Genomic DNA, 26,549 nt, shown 5'->3' with positions numbered 1-26,549 from the left:
AGGCAACTGACAGAAGAACTGATGCTTTTTGAGAGTTACTATTTTTTTAACAAAAGTGTTGTTAAAACACTATTGTCAGCACAACTGTTTCTAAGAAAATAATAGGTACCCTATTGGGTCAGAGCAGTGGCTCAGCCTGATGAGGGCTGGTGAGTTTCCTCTAAGGATGACAGCTCAAGTACCAAGGATGAGTGGGAAGGAGAAAAAGGCAAGCAGAAATAAAATCATGCTCTATCTATGTGTACAAGGTGCAGAAGCTCAAGCATTGCTGGGGCTATGAGCATCATAACTGCTACTGCAAATCACATGTTTGAGCTTCATGTGGCAATAACATTGCATCTGGCTCAGTAATTAAAGTGCTGGACTATCCATGCACAGAAGATGCAGTCCCATTGACTTAGAATCACAGGGTAACATTTGCTACTGTCTGAACTACTGTGAAGGGTTTGGACTGTTACTGGCTCTAAATGCTGCGGATTCTTTTTTAATTCAGGTGGAAAACTGGCTGATTTTCATACAAAAAAAAAAATAAAAGCGATAGAAGATATTTAAGGCTATTCAAAATAAAAGGGCAGATAGTGATTAAAAGAACAATTACAAAGCAGGGAGCCCAGTCAATGTAATCGTTGTGAATCAACCACTCCTAAAACCCTCAACGACTGGACCAACGACTAAGCCATTTGTCCCTGTTGTAAAACCCAGTGAAGGCAATTCAAGGGAGGAAACTCTGGAATCTATGCAAATGAGAGGAACTACTGCAGTAAAGAGGCTTTAAGACTTACTGGGGGGTGCTTCGGGAAGGGGGGTGGGGTGGGTGTGTGTGTGGAGAGATGTTGGAATCGATAGAGAGAATTTGAGGATGTACAAGACTACACTGGTGTGTTTGGGGTGAGAATCACAGGCAGTAAGATGGAGGGATGAAGGTGGATCAGAGGCAAACAACTATGGGAAAATGGAGATGTGAAAGTAAGAAGCTCCCACTCATCTCCGTGGGCCCACGAAGGAAGGAAGGAAGGAAGGAAGGAAGGAAGGCTCTGGATTTTTCAGTCCACCAGATATGGATGCCTTTAATACTTCTCAGGCAGAGCAAGTGCATCTGGCCAGTACTCACAGTCCATTCCCCTTGTCCTAATCCCACATCTAAGCATGGCAGTAAGGATGGTGGAGGCATGATCACAACCTATTTCCCTATGTATAGACTGGTTTTTCATTAGTATATGAGTTTTCTGAACCTGCTGATATTATTGGCTCCCATAACTCCTGTAGCAGTAGGTTCTTATAGTGTAAAGTACCTTTTTTATGTGTTTGAAAACATGCCCCCAGTCTGCCATGGAAAGATTTCCATTCACTTTATGCATCAGCTTCATTATTTTTGTAAATCTCAGTCTCTCACCAAACTCTGTTCATTCTGTTCACCAAATGGTGGAATCCCGGCCTTTTTAGTGTTTCCTAATGAAGCACTTTTCCATCCCATAATTGTTGTCACTTGAGGCTCCTGATATAATTTGTAAGTCTAGCTTATAGGGTCTGGTTGGAATCCTGTCAAGGGCTATGCCTAAATATAAGCCAGGAATCATTCCATAGGTAGTACTGCTTACTCGCATTTTAGGTGCAGGTCTCAGCAAGAAGCAGCTCATTTTCATTTCAATTATATTTTTTCCTTTCCAACCCATTTTAACAAAGGTGTTTTGCGGGAGAAATGGCATCTTCAGAGCAACCCACGGAGCGATGGTGACACTCAGTGGCCCTGCAGGAAAAGTGCACTTTCTGGGTTTACAGTTTTTCTAATTCAGCAGAAGGAAGACGCTAGTACCAAATGAACCTCATACACGCGTGAGTAAACATCATGGCTTACCACAGCTGCATCCTGTGCCATTCAGATTCATATAGTACAAGCATATAAAAACGTCTAGCCTAAAGTGTCTGCATTTCCCTTTTTTCTACACCATGGAGGTGTAAGGGGAGCAGAAATCTGATTCAGACTGACCTCCAAGCCTGGGATGTGTTCCTGTTCAGAGAACAGCGTGATATTATTCCCAGTTTACTGGGACATGTAAGTGCATTTTATCCCACTTACTGCAATAACCGCAGCATACTTACAGGCTGCCCAGGTTTCTTAATATACACCTTCTCCCACACAGACACCAGCCCATCCACAGCCTCACCACATCACTGAATCTCTTCAACAACCTCCTGCTACCCCTGGACTGTCTGGGCGATCACCATCTCCAAGAGGAAGAAGATGGGCAGGAGATGGTCATAGCAACCCTAGTGTCTAGGTGCCATTCTGTTCCATCTCTGGGCAAAAGTTCCTCTGACTCTGCCAGTTTCTCAGACAGGTCTTTATATACCACTGCCCCTCCCACATCCCTGCCCTACACGCTATATCCTTCATGACTGATCTTAGTGTGTATCTGTGCTTCCTGTCATTACAAGGCTTCTCCAAGTCTGCAAGCTGAGAAAGTAGAGGCTGCAGCCACATGTCTCCTCATCTTTGTTTTCTATCCCTCAAAAAAAGCAACAGGTCAATGCATGCCAAACTACCTTTCTGCTCCCTGCAGGGGGGATAGGAAGCTGGACACAGAAAGGGAAGACCCAAATGCTTTGTCTGTGAGGAGCCTTCACCGGAGTCAGTCACTGAAGTGCCCTGAAGGCACCCTTCTCCCCAACACCACCTTTAAGATGTGAACTGCATATGAAAGGAAAATCAAGTCAACAAGCAAAAGCTGATACATATCAGTCTATTTGTAAATGTTACTGGGCCTGGCCCTCAAGACAGTACCAACTACATTGTTTATCAACATAAGAGAGAGTGTGGGGATAAGCCCATTCTGTGGCAAACTGTACAACACAAGAAGTTAAAAGTTTCAGACTTTTCTAAGGAAAGAAGCCTCTTTGAATGTCAAAGGTAAACCACAATCCAGGGCCTCTGTTGAAACAAATTATGTTAACAAAAGAAATCCAAGACTGATTTAAAAATTACTTATTCATCTATTGCATGTCTTGGATTTAAGTGTGGGCTGATAAAAACACCTTAGTGAAGCTATTTGAGCTTGGTAGAAAACTAACCAATCGGGTAAGATTAAAACTTGGCAAGCCATCACATGTGAATCTACAGGTATGCTTACCTTGCACAGAGATTATCAGATTGAGCCGTGAAGTCTCACATGGTTCTCAGTAGTAGCTATTTTAAAAGTCTGTCACTGTCCTGCAGCTACAAGAGACAAATACAGGTAATTGTTTACCACAAAAATGAGAGAAAAAAAATGGAATTAACCTTAGACTCTGTATGTTGTCAACAGTCCTCAGTAACAAGTTTTACAATTCCAAACAACAGCTCTGCAGTTTTGTATTTCTTTCCTGTTTGGGGGGCAAAATGTCAGAGAAGTAAGTAAGGCAGATTTGTAAGCCACTGCTCTGTCTCCAAACTGGAGCATGTTAGTTGAGCATATGAGTAATATGCATGAGTCAGGATACAGCCATGTATCCAACTTCCTGGAGAGTAACAACGACTTAACTGTCTTATGTCCTAACTTCTCTTTGGAGGAGGGCTCTTTTCAGTTTTCTATATGACCATTGCAGAGGCTCTGCAAAAGCCTAGGAAACTGATTCTTCTACACCCATTAGAAGCATCAACGTCTTTCAGTCTTACCTACACAGTACTGGCAGATAACCACAAAAGCCCAAATAAACCATACACATCAAACCTTTATGATTTATCAGTGCTTCAGCAGAGCCCTACCTGTTAATTTTACAAACTCTTCTTCATTTATAGATTATAAATATGCTTTTGATTTTTTATAATAGCACCCTAACATGGTCAGAATCCATTTGGGGCCATCTCATGTGCTTACAGTCCTCCTCTTTTAAGCGGCCTACTTCCCCACACATTTGAAGACCTTTTCTTTGCAGAAAATCCCTTGTTATCTGAGATGCTAGTTACCAGGTTGTCTTGTAGCTGCCTTCTGTACTATGCTTTTCAGGACCTTCTTTATGCAGTCCGAAGTTTCAAAACTTCTCAGGAAATTCCCTAATTCTCTCTAGGTCATCTGGGCAACCAAGACCCACACAGTGGTTGTAGTGAGGTGTTGGGAGGAAGTCTCCTGGACATCTCATCTGCCAGCTACTCACACCCAACCTTTGCTTACATATAGCAAAGATTCCTTTCTTGGACTGGAAGATGTTTCGTATGGATGTCACTAGGGACAGGGAGCACCTTTCTACAGTCAACAGAAATGAGCAAGCATCAGATTGCCCACCCAGCACAGACTAGCCACTTACTGCATTGCCTAATGTTTGCTCCAAGAGGTGAAGATCTCACTGATTTCTACTGTACATTTGTCTCTTAAGGAAGCCTGCCCATACAGCAGCTCTTTTTCAGCCCTCTGCTTTGTCAGCTTCCTCAGCTCATCTCACATGCAGCTGAACAACATAGATATCATTTGAAACTGTAGCCCAGAAACATCTGTTTGTGTTCACATTTCACACACTTGATTTCTTTACTTACCTAACCCATGCAGATAAAAGGTGGCAAGACTTCCTCTCATCAGAATCTTGATGGGACTTTCTCTATTTAGATCTAATTTCATGAACATTTGATGATATAAACTGTAAAACAGACCCTTGACACATGTCCATTTAGAGGCAGGAGAGACTGGCTCAAGGGCTCACTGAGCACACTGGCTTACAGGCTTTGGTTTTTATTTGTAACCCCACTGTCAACAAGATTAGAGGACCTTGTTTGCAAAGCTCCTTCAGTCCAGCCCAAATACCCAAGGAAGAAACTTGCCAGGAAGGCAACTGGGAGATTGTAGGGCACACTTCGTACTTTCTTGTCCATTGGCAAAACATCATTGAAAGTACCTATTGGCTCCCATGAGATCTCGGGAAGCAGCAATGCTATGGGATTGCTCCTTGGAGGCCTTTTCCAGTCCCTTTATATTTTTGCTTGAACTCAGCCCTGTCCTCATTTTCATATCAGTTGTCCACAGAATCACTTGGTTCTTCAGGTTTTCTGGATTGGCCATCCGAGTTAATGTCTTAATACCATAGGACTGGGTGTTGCCAGAGTCTAAACAAGCACAGCCAGCAAGGCTGCTGAATAACCCATCCAGACAGTCTGGGCATGGGTAGTTAAAATAGGAAAACTTAATTCAGTTTTAAGGGAAGTGGTCATGCAAGTCAAGTGTTCAAGACAGGGAGAGGATTATCTTAAAGAAAACAGGGAAGGCCTGTTACAGTCACACTGCATTTTTAACAAAAAGAAGTGGAGTGGGGAAAAAAAAGTGTACTACAAGTCACATGTAGAGACTGTTTACAGAAAAATATGAACATTGAGTAGTGGTGCATGATATAAAAGACGACAGTAAAGAAGGTGTAGTTGGAACTGAACTTACAGTACACAAAGCAAACAAAAAAGGGGACCATTACAATTAAGAAGGAGAGGTGAGAGTGAAAAGGCCACCAACTGCAGAAAGATACAATATGAGTGAAAAAATCCTTTGCCTGAAGGGGACACAGAGAAATACAAAGTAACAAGTGAAGCAAGAGAAGACAAAAACAGAAGAGAAAACAAGAGTAAGAGTAAGCAGGGGTCTTGCACAGATGGGAAAGAGGCATATAATCCAGTCAGGTCAAGGAGGGAAAGACAGATTTGCCAGCCATTAAAGTGAAGAGAGAAGAAATACAGGAGTGGACAGAATGCTTGGGCAGGCAGAGAATTTTGGAAGAGGCATGGAATGTTTTGAAAACAAGTGTCTGGGACAAGCAGCTCTGACAGCAGTTTAGGCAGGCCATGTGAGCAATGGAGACTAGGACTTGGGGTTACAGTGTGGGCAGTAGAGGAGCAGGGCAGTGTGAAGGGGAAGTGGAGACCCAGTGGAGACCCCCTGCAGGTAGGCGTTGACAAGAAACACTACTGGGTAGAGTGTCCCAGGAGCAGGGGGTGGGCTGGAGCCTTTGTGGGAGTGTTAGCAGATCTCAGAGCAGGAGACACCCTGAACAAGACAGGATGCTTGGTGCAGGTGATAGAGGGAAGGAGAAAAGGCGCTATGTGAGGACAGGAGGGAGGGGATTGAGGGAGGAAGGTGTGCAGGGTAGTGGTGAAGGCACAGACACTAAGACCAGGCAGAGGTCTTAGGGCAGCTTGGCAACCAGGGCTCTGAGAGGAGGGGACTGGCCACATTGGCAGGGGGTGGGGGAGTGAGAGTTTTGCCTTGCCCCTGAGTTCCCCAACACCTAGAGCTCCATCTCAATGTCTCTACTAACCCAAGAGGGTCCTGTCTCCCTTCCCCATACCATGTCCCTACATTCCCCCTCTCCTCCCTGCTTCTCATTGCCACCCCTTTGCTGCAGGATCCCCACTTCCAAGAGAGAGGGAGAGAGGGGTTGAGTAAGGTTTGTTCCTGTGTAAGGCCAAAACAACCAGGTAAAAGGAATTTCCACTGCTGGGGGCTTGAGTGCTCTGGGGGGTTTTGTTGAGGTTTTGTGTTCAGCTGTTGATTGGTTTACATGGCTCTGTTCAGAGCCCTTAAAGTATTATCAAGGTATGTCCTATTCTTTCTCAGCCTGTGATGCTGCCATCACCCTCTTTCACAGCCAGGGTACATAGTGAGTTTTTGGTCCTTTTCGGTTACTAAGGCCATTTTCCCATGTGCTGGAGTTGGAGGGTGCAGAGGGAATTCACCCACACTGTGATTTTTAGGCACCAGCAGTAAAGGTAGTGGGCAAGCCCTGTAAGAAGCAGAAGAGATGAATTTGCAGGTGCAATCAACAGGATCCCAATATCTTTTTTCTGCTGTCTCCATCTGAGTTCAAGTCCACAGCTAGAGCAACCCTACAGTTGGGATATGGATGAAAAGATCCCTGCCTATCTCTGCTACTAGTCCTAGCTAGACTATGTCAGCCCTAAGGGCTCTTCTGCAGCTCCTGATCTATTTTAAACATGTAATGTCATTTTTTCATCTTCCAGGCTCATATCTCCTGGGCACCATTTGTTGCGCAGCCTGTGTCTTGAGGGAAGAGCATCCTTTATCAGCCCTGGCTCCAGGAGCATGCCTGCAGTGCAGGACCTATGATGCCATCCAGGTACTGCCCCAGTCTTGGCGCTACAAGTTGGTGACACACAGCAATCATTTATACAAATGTTAGTCTTACCCTATATCCACAGTATATGCACATGACCTTAATCTGCTAGCTTTCTGAGGTTGTGTTAGCTAGCTGCTTGATCCCCTCCTGTAAGACAGGTATATAGAGAAAACTGCAAGGATAACAATACCCATTTTCCATGTCACCAGGAAGGTAAAACTGCCATAGCCTGAGGAAGATCATGGATAGTTCACTACATGTAACATCTATGAATATCTTCTGTTTTCATTAAATTTCTATAGTAATGTTAGCTTTGCACATCCTGCATGCACACAGCATCCATCACTGCCTCATATTGCTATTTCTTTTTATGACAGGTAACTGAATCACTAAAAGGAGATTACCAATGTTTGCTTCAAAAAAAAAAAAAAAAGAAGCACAGGACATAAAAAGCCAGCCCCAGAACACATCCAGATCTAACCCTTCTTTTATATGGCTTGGCAGACTTGCTTTTAAAATAGTAGGCATTGAAAGAAAATCCTTGAGTCCTTGATCTAATGGAAATGGGATCTGAAAGTGATATCTTCAGGACAATGTGCTTTTAGAATTTTCTAAATACTCCTGCTTGACATAAGGAATGGAAACAAGCAAGGGGCCACACAACATACCGTGAATGTGGAAGGGTTGTTATTTCAGTCTTATGGCCTCCCTTCATAAGGCACTGTTATACAGTTCTTTTCTGCCTGTTCCTGCTCTTCAGTTATGACATAAAGATGATTCAAAAGGCCATGTAGTGAACCAGATGGGGGTTAGAAATGTCTTTTTTTGCTTAGAGTTTGGTTGTAGACAAACTGTTCTGTTAACTCTATTGAGAAGGTAGCCCAGAGATGGGACTCAGGGAAGAGAGGAAGAATAAATCCACCATGATGACCAAAAGCAAAGTATGCAACCATGACCTAAGTAATGTTTGTCTTTTTTTCAGGCATTAAAATCTTCATCAACTCTCAAGTCAATGCCTTATCTCCATATTCCACATACTTTATTTCACTTGGTCCCAAATTACTGTGTATTAAGCCAGGTTTCACATGGAAACTTAGGATCAAAGGAAACGGTGCATCCAACACAGTAGAGAGCCAGGTCAATGCAGTTTTCCTTATGGAAGCAGAGAACTCAGATTATTTGTTGCAGAGTCAGGGCATTGTAGTAGGAACCTTCTTTGAGATATCTATGGAAAGAAAGAGCAAGAAAAGACAAAGTGCCTGGTGAACTTTTAGGAAGCTGTCTAAGAGCTAAGAGAACTTAGAGGATGTCATCTTTCTGTCGTTGAAATAGGCATTTCCAGTTGCTTTCATATTTGAGATGCTCTAAAAACTGCACATATGAAGAGTGTATGAAAATGGAATAAAAATAGATCTTTTAACCTTCTATTAGCTAAGGTTAATAAGTTAAGGCCTTGGCCTGCATGGAGATTATACCTGGCCTAGAAGCTATGCCCACAACTAGTACAGTAGATTCCAATTCAACTTGCAGACCAAGGAGGCTCTACAGGACCTGATGGAATTATATACAGAGCAGAGGTGGGGTGCTTTGCTTGCTTACCACCAGTCCTCTACTTTGTGTCAGCTGTTTCCAGCTTGGAGGCTTGTTAAGACTAACCTGAACTGCAAGGGAAAACATACTCTCTTGCTGTGTGGTCATCTGTAGAAACAAAAGAGAAAGCAGTGAGCTGCAGAACTGCGTTGTAGGGTAGTGCCAGGCTTCTTACTCTTTAACACAACCATCCCACTACCTTAATTTTTTTTTTTACCCTTCACACTGTGAATGCAGAACAGAAAAATATCTACATTGGGTCAGACCAATGGTCTGTCTTTCCAGCATACCTCCCATACAGCTGTAAAAGACCCCTGTATGCATTGTGGTGCCTTCTAATACAAAGACATTTTTGTAAGTAGAGACCCTTTCATTAGTGTGTCCCAATAGCCTTGCTTTTTTAATAGATATTTAGTACTCTTATGTGAGATATCAATTATTAAAATGTATTTACTAAACACAAAAATTCTTGTACAGGATGCAATAGTAAAGAGAGTGGGTGACAATATTTAGCTCTGTAAATGCCAGATTAAGAAGTCTCGTCATCTTCTTGATATGGTGTGGAAAGGAGAACAAGAATAGAATACACTATACACCATGTAGGCCTTTGGTACTGCTTTCTGAATCTTCAGTAATAGTTGTTCTATTTTGTTCTCAGATTATATAAAAAATAAATAAATAATTCTTAATGTTCCATCTGCTGTTTTGGCTCATACTGAGAGACTCAAAATAACTCCAAGATCTCTCTTCTTTGTGCTGGTAGTTCATTTAGAGCTCTAAAAGGTAAGAAATTTTTTTCCTATTACCCTCTCAGCTTGCAATGGATAGTAGGATTTTCACACATGAAAAGCACAGAACTAAATTCTGCCTTCTGGTGGATCAGGGTGGCAGCATGTAATACTGATTTTAAATACGTTTCTGAGTATTTTCACGAGTGCCAAGGAGCTGGAGGAAACATCCTGAATTGACAGAGAAGCTTTCTTTCCACAGAGACATAGCTTGAAGCTAGAGGAAGTGAAAAAACACAGTCATTTTGAACACATACACACCACAACATAATCATAGCACCAGGCAGTCTCATCTCAAGAACAGAAAACCAATTGATTCTGTTTCTTGAATGTCAGAGTTTCATACAGAGGAAACCCAAGTTTGGAGTTGCAGGAAAAAGTGCACCAGAATAAGGGAGATAGAGAATAAGGGACGTAGAACTGTGTCTGAATGGGGGTATAATAGTTATTCTTTGCTTGTGTCACTGAAATCTCACCTGGCTTATAGTAGTCATAGACATACACTGTTGCCGCTTTCAGGTTCTGAACTTCAACCTCTTGTTCCACTGAGATGTTAAACTTCAGAGAAGTCTTACCCAGCTGGAGAGAAGAATTGGAATTAGCAGAAATCCACTGGCCATCTCAAAGTCATCTATATACTAACTTTATTCCCTCTGCATCAGAGATTTCTTTTCCTATCTTTCCAGGTTCTTCCTCTTCCTTTTCTGCCAAAATTTTAACACTGTTGACCAGCCTACAGATTTGCATTTCTGATCTCTGAGAGTCCTGTACAAAGTACCTCAGTTGCTGTCGCTTAAATAGGTAGCTCCCTGTGGTCTTTCTCTTACCTCTTCCAAGTAGATTGTTACTTTGTCTGGTTTTACCTCTGTCTTTTTTGCCAGAGGTATCTTCTCCAGCTGCATAGGAAGACAAGAGATGAGCTTGGTTAGCAGCAGGTCATTGGCCTTCCCTGTTGTCTCACACCGAGTTTAGTATTTATCAGTGAAGTACTGCTGACCAAAGCATTCAACCTAGTCAGGGGAAGACCTGCATAACCCAGCTATGATGGTACTAAGGTTGCTGGGAGTGCACAAAGTCTCATGAAGATTTTTTTTCACATATGGGACAACTGTCCTTGAGCCATGTTCCTACTTTCAGCACTTGCAGCAAAGGGAAACATGGGTAATAGGATGATCTAATATATCTTCCTGGTTACCTCCTCAAACACTGGAACATGTAATTGAACAACTCTACAGGATTCAACACCACTTTATCGAGTATCCCTACAAATGGTACTGGCAATGGCAAAAGGTCCCAGTGCACCCCCAGACAATTCTAACTAGGTGCTTTCCAGCTCCTCTCTAATCTCTCACTGTATATGTGATGCTCACTACTGAACATGGAAAACTGCACTATCAGTTCCACAAGTGGAAAATTGCCTTGTGAAATAGCCCACTGTATCTGCACTTTCTTAGTTTAATTAATTTGTAGCAAAATAAGTAGATACCATTCTCCAGCAGTTCTTAAATATTTGGATATTTCTGGCTCAATTACATCAGAAAAACACATTTCCATATCTTCAGGGAAGGCCAGAGGCAAAAGTCTTACCTCTTTTACAGAGCTCTTCACAGGAATGAACCCTGACAGCATCTCCACCACCACCAGGGCCATATTACTGGTCTCACGGTCCCCTACATAACTGAAAAAGGCAGGAGAGAAGCACGTTAGATGTGGAAGGCATCACAGCCTGTCTAGGAGATACTAACAAAAAACACTTCCAAACCCTGGCCTGCTCTACAGTGATGTGAAAGCTCACTAGAAAGTCTGATAGAAGAAAAGGACAAAAATTTGCCCCCATGTACTTGCTCATAATTAAAACAGATTATGCAGCGAATGTGTTATGGTTAATGTGTTATGGCTTCATGCCCTCTGCAACATGGAGATGTTACTTTCAAGACAGTAGGGTATGGAGAATATGGACCAAGACACTCATCCTAGACAGATGCAGGCAAGTGAAATAAGGATGGGGACTGGAATTGTTGCTATCTGGTTCCAGCAGAGGTTCACACTACAGGTGAACACACCTCAGGGATGGTTCAACCCAAGCTGCCAAATGTCCCTCAGGGAGGGAACTCTGGCTCTTGGGAACAATGCCATCTCAGCTGCTAGTGTGCTTGGACTGTTGAGCTGTTCTATGCTGACTGAAATAGTTGCTGTGGCATTGCAAATGCATTCGCATGCTTTTCCAGGCCTCAGTTCATGATCTCTTTGTGATCTATGGGGAAGAGAGTCCGTGTGTCTTTTGTCTCCAGAGACAGGAGGTTTCTAGGGGAGGTTTGATCATGTTACTGGGCTCCACTGAAGAAAGACATTCAAGGAATCTCATACCTGACAGACACATGGATGTCAAGCTGTTCCCTGACACCATCATATTCTCTTGGTACTGTTTCCACATCTAGAATGAAGACTTCTTCTGTTTCTGGTGGTGGGATGTTATAGTACAAAGTGGTCTGGTGGGGAAGAAAGTATCTCTGTGAAGTACCATGGAGCTTCCCTGTGTGAGCTAAAGGACTACCTGTGCCTCCAGCTTTTAAGAAATTAGTAACCGGTGGCTAACAGAGTTGGCCCCAGATGTGCTTTCTGTTCAGATGTGCTGCTTAGCACACAGCGTCAGGTACATCTGCCAGATGTAACCCTCAGAATGGAGGCTTAGCTATCTGTGATCCAAGGCCTCATTCAGTACAAAAATGTCTCAGTCTTACTGAAAAAAAAATAATCATTAAGGCGTGAGAAAGTACATTAGCTAAAACATTGCCTGCAAGGAGAAAGAAATATGACTGTTAACTGTTGACATGAGAATAGTTATCAGTTCCAGGTCTCAAGAGGAAAACTACTGACAAAACAAGTATAAAACCTGAAAGAAGGAAAGAGTAAAGAATCAGAAAACAATTCAGCAAGAGGGTTGATCACACCCCAAAGAGCAGCGTAGGCTAATCTTCCTCCATTTGCTTGATGCCTGACTAGACATCAGTATTCATCAGATGTCTAATGCTTATTAACTATAGTCAAGTCTAGGCAAGCAGTACAAGTCCTAGCTACTTCCTACATGAATTAACAATAAATTATTGTTGTGTCCTCTTGTCTATACACTGCTTGCAGATTCTCTGAACAGAAGAGATGGCTGAACAGAAGTGACACAGTGAGGGAGGTTTTCACAGGGAGTGATTTGAGTTATTTGCTGCATGAGTGGCTCATAAGCAGACTACTATCAAAGCTGCCAGAAAAATAAGATGGACCAGTTGTGTTGGTGTACTGGGATAAGAAGACCTCGGTCCTACATTTCTCCTTATCTCTGTGATAACAATCTAAAGAATATTGAGTCAGAAGATATACAGTGCTCAGCTCCTGAAGCAATGACATCAGCAACATATGTTCAGTATAGAAGCAGGTACTGTTCTGCACCTCATCACTCCTTACTTCAGATCTGCTGGTCTCTTTACAATGACATGGCTCTATAGCATGGGGCAGCAAAGCTGAGACATTTCTGAGATTAAGGTACCATAGACTGTTACAATAAAAGCATGTCAAAAAAGCATACCTGAGCTCCTTCAAGCTCAACATGATTCTGCCCAGAAAACCAAATCCTACTCAGAATTTGAGGCTATAGTGTCTCCTTAGAGCCAGACCTCACTTGAATAGTCAGTGGCAAAGCCTGACAGTTCTTTTCCTCGTATATACGCACCTGTACATAAACACAGCCACTGCCAGTTGCTTGTACTGTGTACATCCCTGGGACTGCAAGGAGAGATGTCTGATGCAGGACCAACTTGTTGTTCCTGTGCACATGGAACTCCAATGGAGAAGTCTCCTTGCCTTTCAGTGTCACCTTTACATCTTTGATCTCCTGAGGAATCAGGGCTGCATACTGAGAGAGGGCCTGCAGGCTAACAACTGTGTCCTGAAGATAGAGAGAAAGTCACTTTGCTGTGGAACCATGCAGTACAAGATTCAGCACACTAGCTCAGCACTCCTCATGGCCCAGATTCACACTCTGACACAGGTGGGGTCTATGCCGCTAAGTGCATAGGTAGGATCTATGCCACAGGCAGCTGGATTACTTTCTGTTACCTGGAAAGGGTGGTTTCTGAGCCCTGGGGTTAGCAGTCCCAGGCTCTGGGTAATCTCAATCACACCACACAGAAAAAGTGTTTCCCCCTGTCATTCCCCTTACTAAGCAGGCTTATGAATGCTTGTCTGCAAAGGATGAATCTAGAGTGATGTGCACATGAGAGGTGTGCACACTACTTCAGGCACAGTATCTCTCTCCTTCCCCCATGACTTCCTCCAACCTGTTACCTGTGTGGAAGCAAATCCACCAAAGGCATTTCTTTTTCCACTGAGCCAGTGCACAATCTTGCTTACTGAGGCTTCATTGAATGCCAAGTCTGGTTTGGAGACATGAGCCAGGAGGATGTAGGCTACTGTCTCAATCATAGAAGAAGATACTTCACTACTGGAATGTGATGTCAGGAGTTCTGCTGATGGGGGGAGAAACATGTGGAAGAGAAGAATTTATTAACATCAACTTCTCCTGCCCTAGTATCCTTCAAGGACTGGCAGTTTCCTGTATACCATTGGAAATACATGTGCCTTTCAAGGGCACCTCAGAGTGCAGAAGCCAATCACTTGTGTTGCTTTTGTGTTCCTAAGGGCCAGCCTTCTATAACAGGCTCCACTTTTTTCCTTTGAAAGCACAGACAGATCCAGGCCCTAAATCCTCAAAGAGTTCCTCCAGAAAACAATTTTCCTAGAAACTATTGACTCTGAACAGAGGCTTTTCGCTTAAAGTACAGTCCTAGTCTTACTAATCTCTGTGTACTGTGTATATTCAAAGCTATGTACTCAAGCTTTGACATTTTTGCTGTTTCTGCATTTTCCTAGGACTGTATAACAGGGCTCCCTGTGCTGAAAAGCTGCAGAATCCATTTCCAGTCATTTGTATCTATTGTGCAAGAGCTGGTCACTCTTTGAAGGAGAATTGCTGATGAGCTACCAGAGGAGCAAAACTACCCAACTCACTTTGTTGGCATCCTCACTGTGCAGTGCAAGGGCTAGGACAATTTAAGCTAGAGCTGGCCTCCTACCTATGATCTAAGCTTATAGGCATTGAATACATCTGAGTCTAGTCAAATGTTTTGCTATAGTGATGATAGGGAGCCAACCAAAATTCAGCTAAGAATTTAGCTTAATTGAGTGTAGGTATCTCCTGCAAAGGTCCAAATATGAAACCTTGAAATGCTTTAAATTCCCAATAAATTTTCAGAACAAACCTTCACTTTTGAAATAAAAACACAAAATCACTTGTTTGCCCAAAACTAGCATAAAGACTTTAGAGTTTAGCTCAGGGCTAAACAAGGCCCCTCCATCTATGGACTGGTATAACTTCATTATGCTTATCAGAAGGGTTTTGCATGAGGGATTTGTCATTTACTACTCCCAAGGTGGTATAAGGAGAACAAGTTTTAAATGAAGTGGTAGAAGGTTTCTTGAAGACGCAGCTATAGCTGACCTACAGATTAACATTGAGTCTTTAAAAAGCTTTGAACTCCTCTTTAAGATCCACCTATAATCCTGCTAGTGAGGCTCATACAGAAAGGTGTCTCTAGCCAGGAGAAGTTAAACCTCTGAGGCAGAGATTCTCCAGCAGGCAAACTGCAGTCACATCCTCAGACTCAGCAGGCAGAACACAGACACATTTAAACATGCAGCACACCTTTCCCACTTACAACTCCATTGCTCTTGTCAAGTCATTGCTAACAGTGGAAACAAAAGCCAAGGAAAACTATGGCTTGACCCACATTAAAGAGACAAAAGGAAGAATCGAGATCAGCAGCACAGCAATAAATATGTATCCACTCATGGGCCCTGAGCTGAGTAAAGTAGCAGTGGGAAAACAGTCAAAAAGCACTGCAAATTCTGCATGTAAATGCCCTGACCAGCAGACAAATAGACATGGTGAACCAAGTTTCCTCTGTAAGATCTCTTCCACTCCAGATGAATTGCTGAAGAATGGTGGGAGCACCACAACTAAAGTGAGTCCTTTGACAACACAAATTGAGCATGGATCACTTCTGCTGCTTTCAATTAGAAATTGTTTCTGGGTCTGAGAAAACTAGAGAGTCCCACAGCTTCAAGAGATTAACATTTTCTGATACAAAAGCCAATCTCAGAATAGTTACATTTTCCAAATCACTGCAATTAAATCCTACAGATATCAGGCTTTAAACACAGTCACTGCCTCTAGAACCCAAAATCTTCTAAACAGCAACCTACCAGTTTCCTTCTCTAGCATATGCAGGAGCTGCTCTCTCATCTCCATATCCTGACTCAGTGTGAAGACATAAGCCATCAAAGCCTTGACATAAAGGCTTGTCTTATCAAGTGTTACATTCTTGAGGCAATGTAAGGCATTCTCCAGCATGGTGACTTGAGAAAGGAATTCCAACCCAGTGAATTTCCTCTGACAAAAAAAAAGTTGTTATGAAAATATATCCCCAACCCTCAAGAATCCCAGCTACATCTTTGATGTATTTCAGTGCTAGCATCTCTCTCAGGACTGTGGAACATGAAGTAGAGTAGTCAAAGCATCACTCACTGTGGGTGGAAAACAAAGATCTGACTGGACATACCACTGGGAGGGGGGATTGTCAATATACTTGAGAACCCAGCTGTAGGAAGTGTCTGGTAACACGCTGGCTCAGAACTGTCAGAGCTATATTGTGTGGGCCTCAGTTCCTGAGGGGGTACAACATTGTTCTCAGAACTGTACCAGGAATGCTGGAATATCAGCACATCATAGTTAGAAGAGACTGCTCTTGGCCTGAAGATCATTGCTTTTATTTCAGGTCTAAAGGAGGGGGGTTGCATACCTGAAAGGTGGTCTTCTTTTTATCCTTTGGCTATGTTGGTCAGTTTAATGAAAACTATTGCATCTCCCTGCAACCCCTGAACCATTTTCAGAGGCAATTGTTTCCTCTGAGATCAGTTGGGAATGGCACATGCTCTGCTTTGCTGCAAGTCAGCCCTTTTATATTAAGAACTCCTTTCTAAGTTAACAATTTCCTATTGAGCTTATTGTGTACAAAGGTGGGATGTGGCAGAACCTTTCACCAACTCAAGCTGGGTACTCCCTGAAACCATAGACCTGGGGAGGATGCTGCCAAGCCCTGCAAGAGTTTGGATGTGACTTACATTCTTCTCCAGATGGAGCTCCACCAGTGCAGCAGCAATATAGGCTGTTAATGAGATTGTATCATCCACACCACCCTGCAAGTCACAGACTAACATCAGAAAAGGGCAAAAACAATCATTGATCGCTTATCATTGTATAGCCACTGAAACTACCTATGGATAGTGTATCTGAGAGAGGACAGTAGCATGCCTCAGGGAATTCCTGGACATAGGGGGATGAAGGAAAACACTCCATGCTCACTTACAGAATATAATGAAAATCTGGTGTTGAGGGCAGTCTCAGAGCTATAGTATGCATCTAGCCAAGGCTTGCCTTCTCACAAAAAGTCATGAAACAGACTGTTCATCTATTTGTTTTCTTAAATATGTTACAACTAGACTCTTAAATAAAGTGTTTATGAAGCAGGATTTGCATACAAGAAGCAATGCAAGTTTACATACAGTTCAGCTGACTGTAAGAAGCTACAGGTTAATATGAGTAAACAGACTCACAGGAGCCTCTCTTCCCATCAGAGGACATTTGTTCTTGGGAAGTTCTGCTTGTATACTCAGACATGAGACCCAACAACATCTAAAATGAGAAGGGGAATCTGGGCTGAGCTGCTGAAAAGCATTGTTCATACTGAACAGAAGAAAATTTGAAATGTAAGGGGAGAGTACAGACAAAACCTATTCCAAAAAGTTCTGTTCGATTAGGAAGCCCAAGCTGAGAAATTAATGAAAATCAGACAAGGATGGGCAGTCTATATGTACACTTTGGGTCTGTTTTTTTTTTATATATAGCATCCAAATTTTAAAGAAAAATGTGTAACCCTTTGCTAAAATAGCAGACTCTTTTCTTTCATAAACCTGCCTTGTATTTAATATGGGTGGCCTTGCAATCTTACCTTTACAATGACAATGAACCCAATTCATGTTTACCAAAAGCTTGGTGCATTTGCAGCTGCATTGCAGGGATTGTTTTGGAGATGTCAGGCTTGAGAAGTCATACTTTTTGGGAGGTGGAGAACAGCTGTGTCTTCAGGTAATCTCATATTAGAGCACATAGTCAAGACTATCTGGAGTGTATTGTGCATCATAAGGCATGAGAAGATGGAGAATGCAGCCAGGGTATTCTAGACAAGCACTAAAATATAGAAATATTTCTTCTCATGCCCTTGAAGTGCCCTGGCACAATTGGCCATACTGCCTTTTGACTAAAGTAAAAATGAATAAATCCTAGCAGGGATCCTATGAAGTATCCTGAAAGGATATCAGAGAGGGACTCTTCATCAGGGACTGTAGTGATAGGACAAGGGGTGATGGGTTTAAACTTCAACAGGGGAAGTTCAGGTTAGATATGAGGAAGAAGTTCTTTACTGTGAGAGTGGTGAGGCATTGGCCCAGGCTGCCGAAAGGAGTGATAAATGTTCCATCCTTGGCAGTGTTCAAGGCCAGGTTGGACAGAGACGTGGGTGGCATGATCTGGTGGAAGGTGTCCCTGGCCATGGCAGGGGGGTTGGAACTGGATTATCTGTAGGTCCTTTCCAACCCAAACCATTCTATGATTCCATGATTAAAACCTCACCTGGAGGAAATGCCTGTGGTTTTAGACCATGCTTTTTTGTTCTGCTCTGGGAAGCTGCTTTGGCTGTGCTAGGCCATGGGCATATTGTTTTGTGCTGCTATAGACAGAGAAAGAGCCTGGGAAAGCAACCCTGTGCCTCACATTGTGCTTCTCCTGCTCTCACTCTGGCAGCCATACCTTCAAGTCATTGTTGAAGAGCTTTCCCACACTCTGGAAGCAGCCACTGGGCAGCTGGTGCTTCTGCAGCCAGAGCAGGGCACTGTGCACATGATCCTTATCGATGTAGATGTGAGAGCTGGCTTGTCCAAAGGACCTGGCTACAAAAGCTGTCAGCCTGTGAGCAGAGCACACAGGAATCCCATGTCACAGCTAGGAGCTGAACTAACAAGGATAATAGGTTTGGGATGACAGTAACAACTCTGGTCACTCACCATGTGTTGCCCTGGTTGTCACCTTTCCCAAAGGCACTGTATGAGCCATCATCATGTTTGTAGAGCAGCTGACGCTGGTAGCCTATGAAGATGGATGCCAGGATATGACTGTCAGTGTGAGGACCTGTAGCATCTCAAACTGCATCTGGCTGTGGGAAGCTCCACAGTGAGAGACTTCACCAGGTCTTGTAGTCAGAGACATTGAGGCAAACCTCCCACCCCACAATTCACCGTGCACCCCATGCCAATATGACAAGAAGCAGTCACAGAGCACCACTGAAGTGAGGCATGCAGCTGCTCTACATGACATGCAAGTACTGTGGGTATCTGCCCTGCTGGTTTGCAGAATGGTGACATGCTTTGCCATCTCATGTCTGCCCACACCCCAGGGAACCTTCATGGATACCATGTTGTGAACAAATTAGCTGTAGGATTTAGGAGTGAGGAGGAAGGCTTTTCCTAGAGGGGACCAATATAATATCCAGTTTCCTTTTCAGTACTTCTGCTATCCCTGTTGGGGCTCAAGAAAGCACTGTTTTGTTTTCAGAGAAAGCTCTGAGGACAAAACACTACCTACATCTGTTGGCTCTTCCTCCACCCTCCGCAGAGCATCATTGGCTACCCTCCATCTTGCTCCTCTGCTGCTGCCAGTCTCTTGGGTAGGTCCCTCTCTCCTAAATATCTGACCCATTTGCAGTACAAGAGAGAAAGGGGAAGGAGAGGAAATAAAACCCTATAACCCTACCCATGGGAGGCTGCTAAATTTGCAGCATAGCAGGGTAAGGAGACTGGCAGGCTGAAATGTGAGGCACTTTGCAAAATGCAACGCATACACTGGCACTGTATTAAGTTCAGATTAACCTGAACAGAGCTGACATGCGCCCACAATATGTGTCCTAAAACACTAGGAAACACTAAGCTACCGAACTCCTATCTATTCCCAAAGGCCATTTTTTATTCCAGTTAACAGCAGCTGATGCCATTTCCTCAAGGGACTTCCATCTGCCTCGGACTGATAAGAGAACAAACCACAGGTATCACATAATGATGGAAATCATTAATTACGTACACCCTTCACTAAAAAGCGGGGTTAGTACCTCAATAACAGTGAGAGACAGAAGTCCTACTTATTCAGAAGCACACTTTTCCTTCCATGAGACATATCCTTTATTCTCTGTAATACCTTTCTTTGTCACAGCTCTGGCAGTGCTCTCACTTCTCCCTGCACCTCTCTACCAGACCAGTAGCCCACACTCTTGATTTATAGCACCTTCAATTTGGAGCAGAAGAACAAAGGACAATATTTACCTGTTTTCAGGAATTTCAGTGCTTTATCTTCAATTTCTGGGACCAGTTGTTTAGTCTTATTCAAGTACTGGAGTATGAAGATGTTTGGTGCAAACTGAACCATGTTCTGTTCACCACAGCCAAAGGGCATCCTTAGCAGCTGGTCTAAATTTTGAAGTGCTGGGCCCATGATGTCCCCTTGGGTTTGAGGTGGAGTGGCAGGAGAAAGGAAAAGCAGAGACATTCAGCAGAATGAAATGGAAGGATTGCTGCCTTCTCTAAACTCTACTGGGATTCTGGAAAAGAGCCAGCTGTGCACTTAACAGAGATGATTTTTGCTGACCTCTCCTAGATTAGCCCAGCACAGAAAGGGAAGACATCATAGTTCTGGGAGGAGAGAGGGTATAGGAAACTTGAGGGGTTCTGAGGAAAGGTGATGAGAGCTTTCATTCCTGAGTGGGTATGAAGGAGGGAGAAGAATTACAGCAGCAAACCAGGTGGAAATCTGCCAGGATGGTTTTGGTTCACTTAGGTGGATGGCAGTGACATATATCAGAGAAGATACCCCATTTTGTGCCTTCTCAAGCCACTCTGGGGATAACCCAGGATAATTCCTTATGGGAGGTATAAATACTGAAAAAAAATACTGGATACACATTTCTGAGGCCAGCAGTGCATCCCTTACAGCTTATTTCATGAGGAACTGGGTTGATGCATCATTAAGTGCAAGCTCTTCCCACTGGGGACCCAAGAGCAGGGAAAGCCTATCTCACCAATCACAGAGAAAGTGGCTCGTCCAGATCCCTCCAGCACTTCTGCAGGCAGAGTCAGTGAGAACTCTTCAGAGACAGTATTATCTGAGCAAGGCAGAATCCAGAAATTTATCCCGTGGAAGAAGTATCACACACAAGTGGAACATCCCAAGGAGACGCAGGTGCGGCTCAGTGTGACACTGTGTCACAACAGCTGAGACTTGCAAACAAATGCCTCAATACAGGAAACTTTGCTAGACATGGACAAACTATCTCAGACAGAGATGGTACCACCAGCGGTTGCCCTCTGACAATTCCCCCACCTCTGGGTATTTGCAGTACCCCTCTCCTTTCAATCTTGCTCTCATGATCAGTAACAGTCAGGGTATTTTGTCCCATACCTGCAGCACAAAGAAAGGCATTCTGGGTCTTCTCTTGAAGGATACCTCCCGGCTGCAGGTGGAGAAAGAGTAATTCACATAGAGAAGGCAGGAAAGGAAGTCACCACGGCTCAGCATGCCTGTCTGCTTCCAAGGGGGGACTAAACTTCCTCTGAGCATTTTGCTAACTGCTTCAGGGAATGACCCACTGTCCCCAGGTGTACTCCACCCTGAGATGCGACTCACCTTCACAAGCAGAGGTTTTATTACTGTGTCTCTCTCTCCTTGTAAAGGTGTCACAGTAACCCTGTTATCACACAGATTGTGTGAATCTTCTGCCACGCTGCTCACGGTGACATTCACTTTGCCTGGAGGAAGCACAGGGGCACATTGCTGAGCACATGCAGCAGACAGCTGTATGTGCAAGCACTGGGATCAAACATGCAGAGGCAGGCTAATTCCACCCTTCCTCCCACTTAGTTGCCATACATCCCTCTGCTCAACCTCACCCAGCCTGGTGGCTGTCACGTTCCACATGAAGGTTTTCGCTTCATTGGCGCAGAGGCAGCTGGTGAACTGGCAGCCTGGACAGGCACCCACCTGCAGTTCTGGGGTCTCTGTGAGTGTGGTGCGCACCTGAGTGTAGTGGGGTGTACAAGCACATGTTGGCATAGGGTTAGTGACAGGCTGTGCATGAAGGGACAAACACCTTGGTTCATGCAGTGAGAGGTAGTGCTTTGTGGCCCAGAGGCCAGTACCTAGGGCTTCTGAGAAGGTCATAGCTTACCTCTGGGCTCAAGTTTTTGTTTTGACAGAGGTAATGTAATTGGGGAAATGCTCACCTGGATACAGTCCTTGAGGTAGTTGAAGACAGTGGCTTTTAGACTGAAAGTCTCTCCTTGGATCACAGAGTACGGCAGAGACAGATCCACAAAGAAAGGCTGGAAGACCCTAAGAGTGGTCAGAGGTGACAACCCAAAGCCAGTATCAGCAACACAGAAGGTGTTTGCATTCCATTCTGTGATGGTGTCAGGTACATCAACTTGGAGAGATGCTTGCCCATCATCCCTAGAGCAGGAAGAGGGAGAGGAGAACTTGCTCAGAAGCAGTCAGAAATCTCCAGGGGTCTCTCTGGGGAAGGCAGGTAGAAGGTGTTACCAACCCAACAGAGACCAAATCCCAAATCCAGGTCTCTGGGAAAAGTGTCCGTGGTTTTGGCTTCTTGTCTTGACAACGAGGTGCAGGATCACCAAGGACAACATGACTTCCTACTAGAAAGCAAGTGATAACCTCAGAAAAAAGCATATGTAGCTACAGATGAAATTGATGGCCTGGCTTTGAGAATGAAGATTTTGGAAGGGCTTTAACCACGCTTACTACAAGCACGATGACCAAGGGCAACTGGGATATGCAAATCTGGTTGGAAGAAGGATGGTTAGGCAATCAGGAAGTGTCCGGCCAGGACTGACATCTCCTGAGTAACCTCGAGCTACCCATGCGCTGGTCCGCCCGCCTGCACCTCACCTAAAAAATCCACTGCGCAGGCTGGAAGGGCTTACTCTCACTTGTTGGTATGGACAGGCGAGGGTTGAAACGGTAGGTGACAGATGAAATTAGTTCTTCATCCACAGACAATCTAACACAAATTGTAAATGCTTTGTGACACACAATAAGAGTGGACGTTTCAACAAGAGGGTTGGTATTTCAGTGAGAATCTGACACAGATTATGTACTTTTGGGGAATGCAGCTTTAGGGAGGAAGAATTGGATGGAGATTAGCCTTAGACTCAGTCTGACAGATCTAGCAAGATTGGTCTGGATTCAAGGGAGATGGCATCATCAGATGGATTGGCACTCTCTTTGTCTGTGAAAGTGCTGGTGGAGAGCGTAGTACATTTTCTGTACTATATGGCCAGCCAATAAAGTACAGGGATTTGAACTTTTGTCTGTGAGTTATAAATCAGGTTCATTGAACTGGACACAGGCTTTATTCCTTCCATACACAAACAAGAAGCACAGCAGGGTTGAAGTCAGCTGCTTTAGCTGCAGGCTGGCTGGAACTGAGAAAGGAGAGCCCGTCCACTCTAGGAGATGAACATATTCGATTCCTTACCAACAACATTGTCTTTTCGAGAATACATCTTTTTCTCAAAGCCTGGTTGCATACAAGAAACTGGTTTCTTGATTCTAGTATTGGTTAATATTTTCATGCGCAACATCTGAGAAAACAGTGAAAAGACTAAATCAGTGATGAATAAAAGGGAACAAGAAATGTTTACAATATCTCATGATAGAAGGTGTCATAAGGGGGCTGGTGGTAGCCGAAACAATTTAAAACTTTGCTTGTTTAAATACATATGCATAAAATTACAGGCTCAGACTTTGGGCAGTGCATGAGGAATGGAAACCAACTTATGAGGAATACTGGAGCCAATCTTTACTTCTTATAAATTTCAACTAGATCTGTCCTTCATATGCCTGACTCTAACAATAAGACAGGGTCAAACACCATATAGCCCATGAAAAAAAGCCTAAGAGAAAAAAAAATGCAAGCTTTAAATTGCTGCAGAGTTTTAGAATGGAAAAATCTAACATCACACATGACCATTCTTACACAAGAATGGAAAGAGTGAGCGAGCAGCTGTGTGGTTCTGAGTTACTGACTGGGCTTAAACCAGGACAACAAGTCAGTAAGAGTTCTGGCTTAGAAAACTGATGGGCAACTTCGTCACAACTTAGTTTGGATCCTGATTTTGTCTGAGTGAGACTCAGTCTCTTAGGGCCTATGCTTAACATGGTGGTAATATTGAATTGAATGCACACTCATGGGTATGGGCTGAGAAAAAGATATCACCACACCGAAGGAAGGTATTTCATCCTGTAAGCAATCCTTGCTTTGATTTAATGGCCTGCAGATCACTAAGAACTCTTCTGCTTTCTTGAAGTACCAAACTGTTTCATGGATAGTAGGAGCCCTCATCCTTTCTGCAGAGGCTGTATATGCCTGTAGACTTAGTCATATGTTACAAGACAGTCATCTGTTATAGTATCACTAACAATTGGAATGGGGGGGATCTCCTTTAATGAGCATCTGATATAGTGTAGGACTAAGCATGTAAAAGACAGTACAGTACCATGCCTCTGGGGGGAATCAGGGTCTGTATTAGCAAGGTAGAGTTCTGTCAGGCTGAGAAGCCTATGCAACTCAGACTCCATTTTGGCCTGTTTTCAGTGTGGCTTCTCCTGTTTTGAGATGTGTTTACTTGCATATATTTCTCTAAACAGCATTCTCACAGAAGCAGCACTTCTTTGGTTTTGTTTAGCAGACATGTTGTATATTTTTTCTGGCTATTGTACTTGTTATCTGATTAGCTTATTTTGTCATTTCTCTTGATAGCGAACTAGAAAGCCAAATTGTGAAGGACTTGTTTTTATTAAAAATGCTTTGAGGAGAGATAAGAAAAGATTTAATGAAACAGAATAAACATTTTGAAATAAAGTAATAGCCAAGTGGTGATCAGTCAAAATATGGTGAGGTGGTCAGGTCTTACTGACATTTCTTGTGATTCTCCCCTTGTAGCTATGGTAGCCTAAAGCAGATTTGTTCATTTTTATGCTTCTGTAATCAGGCGGAATCCACTATGATTAGTCATAAGTTTCATCTTTCCCATAGTCCCCAGATGAGTGTGGCTACACTGAACAGCAAGGTACAGATGACTTGTAGCAATCAGCGTTGGGGTAGCTTAAATTTGCAAACAGTGAATTCCTTTAGGCATTCAGGATGGCATATTGACAACCTCTGGCTCAAGAAAGTTTAAGGTTTAGTGGAAGTGTAGACACTCACCTTAAACAGATTAAAGACATCAGCATCACTTTGGTACCATGGTGCTCCCATCTGAGTCTTTTTGTGGAGAATGGACTTCTGGGGTAGACAAGGGTATGCCTCAAAATCTTCCAAGTGATAAGGGAACCCTCGTCCTCCAATTATAAAGTTGTCATCAAAGACCTTCTCATACAACTACAATGGAAAAATAGAGGTCCCCATGAGGAACTGGGCAATCAGCATGTCTATGGGTCAGCTGTGTGGATTGTGGCCCTCTATTATACTTTGTGAAGCTCTGCAGTTGAGGAAGTTCACACTGGCCCAGCTTAAACTAAAGGACATTAAGCTCAAGGAGTGGATATTGGCAAGTAGCTTCCAATCTGCAAGACTTTCACCTCTGACTGTTCAAGTCTTTTAACTCTAGGGTACAAAATTAGGATAAAAACACATGATTCAGTTTGAACACAATGCATTGGCACACCTGACTTACATATTTAATGATTACTACTCTATATGCCTGTTAGTAGAAGACATAAGTAAAGATGCACTGGAACAGCATTCCTGTAAAACAGAACCCTAGATCACACTATAGGTCTTTTAGTGTTGTAGCAAGTCCCCCTGGATTTGGTGAGGCTTCTTTGTAGCAGTCTGGCCTGCTATAACTTAGTTCACCACTTTGCATGAGGTACACACATATGTATTATCTCTGGTATATATACATTGTTGGAACTAGATGATCTTAAGGTCCTTTCCAACCCTAACTATTCTATGATTCTATAATTCTATTATGTTGTGACTTTCAATTCTTGCAGTGTTTTTGTTATAAGTTTTAAATTCATTTGTCTGAAATACACAGCTGCTTTAAGGTAAGTTCATTCAACCCTTCTAGATTCTCCCACCTAGGTGTGGACAAAATCCTGACCACTGTTCATCAGCCACTGTGTGCTCTGCATGCTGTCCCCTCACTACTGTTTTCTAAAGAACTGCTCTGGTGCTCAGCCTGATCCACCATGCAGTTACAATTCAGCAATGTTTGGGGCAGAGGAAAAGGAGGACCCTACTGGGGCAAACTCCATTTCAAAGGTTTAGCCTGGTGGAAGATGGAATAGCAGAGAGACAGCTGCTAAGCAACCTCCATGCAAGTGGAAAGCACCAGCATCTCTCTGAAGCTGCTCTCCCTGCCTACCCCTGGAGTACCATGCAGCATCCAGCACTCTCCAGGCAGAGGCCCAAAGTTCAGGGCTGGTGCACAAGGAACTCAATTGCTACATAACTGCTCAGAAGAGGCTGAGGACAGGGAATGCCAGGGCAGCCACCTAACACTGCAACCGTGTCCTGAGATGGACTATAGGCTTTTTTTTTTTTGCCAGTGTATGGGAGAGAGAAAGCAGGCAGATACTAGGGGTTGATGACAGGAGGCTGCACTCACTGTGTTTGCTGTTAGGGTGTTATTGTTCTTCAAGAGAACACTCTTGTCAACAGCTTGGACAGAGCACAAGGACCCTGGAGCAGCCTTGAGGTTCAGACTGACTTTTGATCCTGGGACTTCCTCCTTGTGTGAGAATTCCAGTGACACCTGGAAGAGAGAGTCAGGGTGCTTAGCATTGGAGAGTGA

General features: G+C 43.5%; 1 protein-coding gene across 1 annotated transcript in view; it reads right to left on the bottom strand.

The window, feature by feature from the left end:
• The window catches only part of LOC101873250 (alpha-2-macroglobulin-like protein 1), a 39,583-nt gene that overhangs the window by 875 nt on the left and 12,159 nt on the right, over window positions 1-26,549 (bottom strand). Inside the window, exons 16-37 of the mRNA XM_034063313.1 lie at window positions 26,364-26,510; window positions 24,956-25,129; window positions 23,225-23,330; window positions 22,274-22,379; window positions 21,954-22,179; window positions 21,621-21,747; window positions 21,358-21,479; window positions 21,133-21,184; window positions 20,753-20,836; window positions 20,001-20,177; window positions 18,693-18,774; window positions 18,439-18,595; window positions 16,691-16,769; window positions 15,777-15,929; window positions 13,800-13,981; window positions 13,186-13,401; window positions 11,832-11,953; window positions 11,052-11,142; window positions 10,292-10,360; window positions 9,941-10,043; window positions 8,743-8,784; window positions 6,298-6,404 (exon numbers count right to left, since the gene is read on the bottom strand). Of these exons, the coding sequence (XP_033919204.1) occupies window positions 6,298-6,404; window positions 8,743-8,784; window positions 9,941-10,043; window positions 10,292-10,360; window positions 11,052-11,142; window positions 11,832-11,953; window positions 13,186-13,401; window positions 13,800-13,981; window positions 15,777-15,929; window positions 16,691-16,769; window positions 18,439-18,595; window positions 18,693-18,774; window positions 20,001-20,177; window positions 20,753-20,836; window positions 21,133-21,184; window positions 21,358-21,479; window positions 21,621-21,747; window positions 21,954-22,179; window positions 22,274-22,379; window positions 23,225-23,330; window positions 24,956-25,129; window positions 26,364-26,510 (2,724 nt within the window). The remainder of the gene's footprint in view (window positions 1-6,297; window positions 6,405-8,742; window positions 8,785-9,940; window positions 10,044-10,291; window positions 10,361-11,051; window positions 11,143-11,831; window positions 11,954-13,185; window positions 13,402-13,799; window positions 13,982-15,776; window positions 15,930-16,690; window positions 16,770-18,438; window positions 18,596-18,692; window positions 18,775-20,000; window positions 20,178-20,752; window positions 20,837-21,132; window positions 21,185-21,357; window positions 21,480-21,620; window positions 21,748-21,953; window positions 22,180-22,273; window positions 22,380-23,224; window positions 23,331-24,955; window positions 25,130-26,363; window positions 26,511-26,549) is intronic.

This window comes from Melopsittacus undulatus, chromosome 5, assembly GCF_012275295.1.
Source record: "Melopsittacus undulatus isolate bMelUnd1 chromosome 5, bMelUnd1.mat.Z, whole genome shotgun sequence".
NCBI lineage: Eukaryota > Metazoa > Chordata > Aves > Psittaciformes > Psittaculidae > Melopsittacus > Melopsittacus undulatus.
This window is presented reverse-complemented; position numbering and strand designations above follow the sequence as displayed.